We start from the raw sequence: 5,646 nt of genomic DNA on the forward strand, positions 1-5,646 counted from the left end.
CTAAACCTAACCTCCACACCCCTCCTCCCCCCACCTCTCTGACTGCATCTATTACATTCCATTTGGAACTCCACTGGGGGGGTCCTGGACGCCTGAGATGGGAGCAGGTATGGTCTGTGCATTGGAGTGCGGCCCCCTTCGGGGACCGTGCTCCCAACTTTGATTTCCCCTAACCCTAAGCAAGTCACATAAAAAGAAAAAGAGAGAACCCAAGAAAGGGAAAACAAATAGAGAAAAAGAAGTGAAAGACAAAGAGAAACAAAGAAAAAAGGAAACACAGAAAGAAAGCACGTAAAAAGAAAAAGAGAGAACCCAAGAAGTGGGAGGAGCAAAGCAACAGTATAAAAGCCAAGACGGCACACAACACCAGACACACTGAGCTCGGCCTGAAGAAGGCGAAGAAACGCCGAAATGTCGCGAAGAGCTCAGTAGATGCGCATAAACCCAAGATGGGCAATTTTTTGAACTGGGGCAGGTGTCATGGTCCTGGGCCATGTTGGCCCAGTGTTCTTAGTTTTCTTGTATGTTTGTATTTTGTTCCTTATTTAGGCCATGTTTTCTGAGTTGCCCTGTTGTGTTGTTCCCTAAGTGTTTTCCCTTCATGGCTTTTAACCCCTGTGTGCCCTGTGTATTTATGAGCCCTCGTCTCCCTTTGTGGTTGTTTCATGTTTCCCCAGCCCGTTATGTCTGTGTTTTCCCCGTGCTCTCTCTCCTCCTGTCTGAACCTCTGTGCACTTCCTGTTTACTTTGTGACTCTCACGCCTGTACATGTCATGTTCAGTTCACCCCGCCCTGTCTCGTTATGATTATCAGTGTCACCTGTGTTCCCCGTGTGTTCCCACTTTCCTCGTTTACCCTCTGTGTATTTCTGTCTGCGTCTCCCTCTGTTCGGCGTGACGTCGTCCCTCATGCTGTGTGTGGATCTCCCTGTGTCTCCCTGTGAGTTCTTAGTTTATGGTTTCCCAGTTTAGTCTAGTTTGTATGTTTGTTCTCCCAGCAAATAAAGCTGTGTTTTGAGTTCACCTCCCCGAGTCTGTGAGTCCTGCATTTTGGGTCCAACTCCTGCCTGCCGCACAGCGATTCCTGACAGTACGACGTCACCACAACATGGACCCAGCGGATTCATCCCGGGAACATGACCTCTCCCGCATCCACCGCCTGATCGAGCGGGTTTCCCTCACTAAGGACGCTAAGACCATGGCAGTTGGGATTAACGCTATTGAAGCGATCCTGGAGGGGAATCCTCATTTGCGCACACTAAAGGGATTTATGGGCTTCATGGACCAGCTGCATGAAGCCCAGGAGGTGCTACAGGCTCGGGAGCTTGCAGCCTTTGTCCGCGCCCAGTATTCTTCGCCGAAGCCGCCGCATCGGCATCGGCCGCAACACAAGGAGCTCTCCGCGGAGTCGGCCGCCGTACAGCAGCAATTGCAACAGGGGAAAGGCGTTTCTGCACCGCGGCCACAGAGCTCCACTTCTTGCCGCTCAGGGCTTAATTCACCTGCCTCCTGCTTGGCGGCGATGTGGTCGCAGGACGAGGACGTCTTTTCTCCATCGTCACCAGTTTCTCCTGTCGCCTCAGCCCCTGCCGCCAGGAGGAAGCGGCGCCACCGCCGTCATTCCTCACTACAACCGGAGCCCAATCACTCGTCAGAACAGCAGGCAATGGTGAGTGATGTTGACTGTACCCCTATTGCTTGTACCCCTATTGCTTCACCTGCAAATAGTAATGGGAACTGTTTTCTTCTCACGGCTAAGAGTAGTGAGGTGAAGGCGGTTTGTTCCATGGACATTCACCCCGGCCCCGTAGAAAGAAAAGACTCCCTGACTAATTATGTTGATGCTTTTTCCGCTGAAGAATCAGAATGCATGGGCAAAACTCTGATTGTGCACCCTCTGTTGGAGCCTGCTAAGAACTCTTCTGTCGATACAGAGTTAACCCCGGACAGTTTGAATTCAGTTTTGACATGTACTGCTGAATCTATGAATGACGCTGTGGGTTCGCAACCCAAGAATGGGGAGGGGGACTTAACGGGCTGTTTCTGCCCTGTTCTCTTAGAGCAGAGAAGCCTAAGCAGAACTGTTTCTTCTGAACTCGTTCAGCTAGTTAAACCGAGCCCTAGAGGCTCAGGGGAGCCTATACCACCCCCTGCATCACGCTCACTACAAACACCTCCTCAACCGTTAGCCCATTCAGCAGCCCAGCTCGCTGTTCAGCTGCCCTCAGCTCAGTCAGCTGCCCAGTTAGCTACTCCGTTACCTGCAGCTCAATCATCTGCTCCTTCACTAGTTTCATTCTCACCACAACGGTCACTTCAGTCTTTCTCAACCCAGTCTCCTGCTGAGCAGCCAACTTTTCTCACTCGTATTAAGCAGGAAAACATGCTCAACAGGACTGTTTTCGTCCCTCGAAAGCTGGCCCGATTAGAGACATTTACTACCTCCAGGGCCTCCCCAGAGTCCGAGTTTCAACCCGCAGTTGACTCTGGACCCCTGGGGGCTAAGGAGTCAGCCGAGGACTGCACCCAACTGTTGCCTCCTGAGCCTAACCTATGTGTTGCTCAGCCCCAGTCAGCATCAACGCTGCCAGAGGCCCGTGCGCCTGCTGGTCCTGCTCTGTCCCTGCCAGAGGCCCGTGCGCCTGCTGGTCCTGCTCTGTCCCTGCCAGAGGCCCGTGCGCCTGCTGGTCCTGCTCTGCGTTTTCCAGAGGTCCCCGGGCCTGCGGGTTCTGTTCCGTGTTTTCCAGAGGTCCCCGGGCCTGCTGGTTCTGAAACTGTTTTTGCTGGGGGGCCCGAGGAGCCCGTCCAGCCTTCTGCTTCGTCAGCTGGGGGGCCCGAGGAGCCCGTCCAGCACCATGCCTCGTCTGCTGGGGGGCCCGAGGAGCCCATCCGGCCTCAAGCCACGTCAGCTGGAGGGCCCGAGGAGCCCGTCCAGCACCATGCCACGTCTGCTGGAGGGCCCAAGGAGCCCGTTCAGCTTCCTTCCACGTCAGCTGTACAGGCTGGGAAGCAGCCTGCTAGGAATGGCGTGAGCTTTCTCTCCGCCTCGGACTGCTTTCTGCTTCAGCCGTCTCTTCCGGCTGGAGGGCCCGAGGGGCCCGTTCAGCCACCTGTCTCCGCTGGAGGGTCCGAGGGGCCCGTTCAGCCTCCTGTCTCCGCTGGAGGGTCCGAGGGGCCCGTTCAGCCTCCTGTCTCCGCTGGAGGGTCCGAGGGGCCTGTCCAGCCTCACGCCTCGTCAGCTGGAGGGTCCGAGGGGCCCGTTCAGCCTCCTGTCTCCGCTGGAGGGTCCGAGGGGCCCGTTCAGCCTCCTGTCTCCGCTGGAGGGTCCGAGGGGCCCGTTCAGCCTCACGCCGCATCAGCTGGAGGGCCCGAGGAGCCTGTCCAGCCGCCACCTGCGACCGCCTCGTCGTCGCCTGGTCCGGCTGCATCCGCCTGTGCTTCTGCTACGCCTGGTCCGGTCTCAGCCTCTGCTTCTGGTCCAGCTTTGGCTTCTGCTTCTGCTCCGCCTGGCCCAGCTTCGGCTTCAGCCTGTGCTCCCCCTGGTCCAGCCTCAGCCTCTGCAGCTCCGCCTGGTCCAGCCTCAGCCTCTGCAGCTCCGCCTGGTCCAGCCTCAGCCTCTGCAACCTCGTCTGGTCCGGCCTCCGAGTCTTCGTCCTCGTCTGGTCCGGCCTCCGAGTCTTCGTCCTCGTCTGGTCCCGCCTCGGCCTGTGCTTCGCCTGGTCCGGCCCCCGCATCGCCACCGTCTGGTCCTGCCTCGTCTGGTCCTGCCTCGTCTGGTCCTGCCTCGACTGGTCCTGTGCCCACCAGGCCATGGCCAGCATGCCTGAGACTAGAGGGCCGCCGCTGCCTTCCGCGCGGTCGGCCCCCTGAACTGCTCCGTCGTCTCCTTCGCCGCCGCCGCTGCCTTCCGCGCGGTCGGCCCCCTGAACTGCTCCGTCGTCGTCCCCCCCTTCGCCATCGCCGCTGCCTTCCGCACAGCCGGCCTCCGGGCCAACTCTGTCACCTGTGCCACCCGCCTGGTCGGCCCCCCGACCGTGTGGCCCGTGAACTCTTGTGCCTGTTGGCTCTGGGTCGGCCCCCTGAACCTTATTTGGACTATAGTCATGTGCTCCTGTGTTTTCTGTTGTTTGTTTTTGTTTCCCGTTCTGGTCCCTCCGTCCTGGTCCCCCGCCTCCCGCCCTGGGTGGGTTGTTTTCTGTTTTTGTTTTTTCGGGTTTGGGCTGTCGGGAGCCAGCCCTTGAGGGGGGGGGGTACTGTCATGGTCCTGGGCCATGTTGGCCCAGTGTTCTTAGTTTTCTTGTATGTTTGTATTTTGTTCCTTATTTAGGCCATGTTTTCTGAGTTGCCCTGTTGTGTTGTTCCCTAAGTGTTTTCCCTTCATGGCTTTTACCCCCTGTGTGCCCTGTGTATTTATGAGCCCTCGTCTCCCTTTGTGGTTGTTTCATGTTTCCCCAGCCCGTTATGTCTGTGTTTTCCCCGTGCTCTCTCTCCTCCTGTCTGAACCTCTGTGCACTTCCTGTTTACTTTGTGACTCTCACGCCCGTACATGTCATGTTCAGTTCACCCCGCCCTGTCTCGTTATGATTATCAGTGTCACCTGTGTTCCCCGTGTGTTCCCACTTTCCTCGTTTACCCTCTGTGTATTTCTGTCTGCGTCTCCCTCTGTTCGGCGTGACGTCGTCCCTCATGCTGTGTGTGGATCTCCCTGTGTCTCCCTGTGAGTTCTTAGTTTATGGTTTCCCAGTTTAGTCTAGTTTGTATGTTTGTTCTCCCAGCAAATAAAGCTGTGTTTTGAGTTCACCTCCCCGAGTCTGTGAGTCCTGCATTTTGGGTCCAACTCCTGCCTGCCGCACAGCGATTCCTGACAGCAGGGGTACCACTATCCTGTCCCACGGTGGAGAGTGCATCTCAGGGAACCGGCGATTGCTGGTTCCCTGATCTTTTTTCAACACCCTAACCCTCCATCCCATGGGGAATGGGAGCAGTAACAAAGGTGTTGCGTTTATATTTTTGTTGAGTGTATATAGCACTGAGGTGATCCCTGTTGTAAATAAATCTCCTTTTGTTCTCTGAGAAAGAACTGTCTGCGCGTGAGTCCGTTCAGTAGCCATGACACATGGTTTATTCAATGTGTATTTTCAGTGTGGTTTAACTTGCTAATCTGATCTGAAATACTTTCCTTGAATGTGCCTTAATTTCACCTCTTTTTTTCTTTCTTCTTTTCTTAGCTTACTGAAAATGTTGGCGACCAAAGGCCGGATCCAGGGATGTGTGCTGCTTGTGCTACTGGCGTTATGTGGGCAAACTGCTCGCTGTCAACATCGATACAAAGGTAAAGTGCAATCCCAGGGTTGTGTGCTGCTTGTGGTACTCGCTTTATGTGGACAGACTGCTTGCTATCAACATCAATACAAAGATAACAAAAGAATAGCCTAGTGTAACGTAGTGTTTTAATGTTTTTTTTTCTAGAATGATTCAAATGTTACTATCATTTAATAATAACAATAATAATAATAATAATAATGGATTGGATTTATATAGCGCTTTTCAAGGCACCCAAAGCGCTTTACAATGCCACTATTCATTCACTCTCGCATTCATACACTGGTGGAGGCAAGCTACGGTTGTAGCCACAGCTGCCCTGGGG

General features: G+C 54.9%; 1 protein-coding gene across 1 annotated transcript; it reads left to right on the forward strand.

Annotated features, from left to right (window-relative positions):
* Positions 1–709: 709 nt before the first annotated feature.
* LOC309695878 (uncharacterized protein) lies at positions 710–3,826 on the forward strand (the record flags this gene model as incomplete). Its single annotated transcript, XM_082516852.1, has 3 exons — positions 710–1,668; positions 1,759–3,177; positions 3,818–3,826. The coding sequence occupies exons 1-3, from the start codon at positions 1,108–1,110 to the stop codon at positions 3,824–3,826; spliced, it is 1,989 nt and encodes a 662-aa protein (XP_082372978.1). The 5' UTR covers positions 710–1,107.
* Between the last annotated feature and the right edge of the window lie 1,820 nt (positions 3,827–5,646).

This window comes from Aulonocara stuartgranti (genome assembly GCF_965226115.1).
Source record: "Aulonocara stuartgranti genome assembly, chromosome: 19".
Lineage (NCBI taxonomy): Eukaryota > Metazoa > Chordata > Actinopteri > Cichliformes > Cichlidae > Aulonocara > Aulonocara stuartgranti.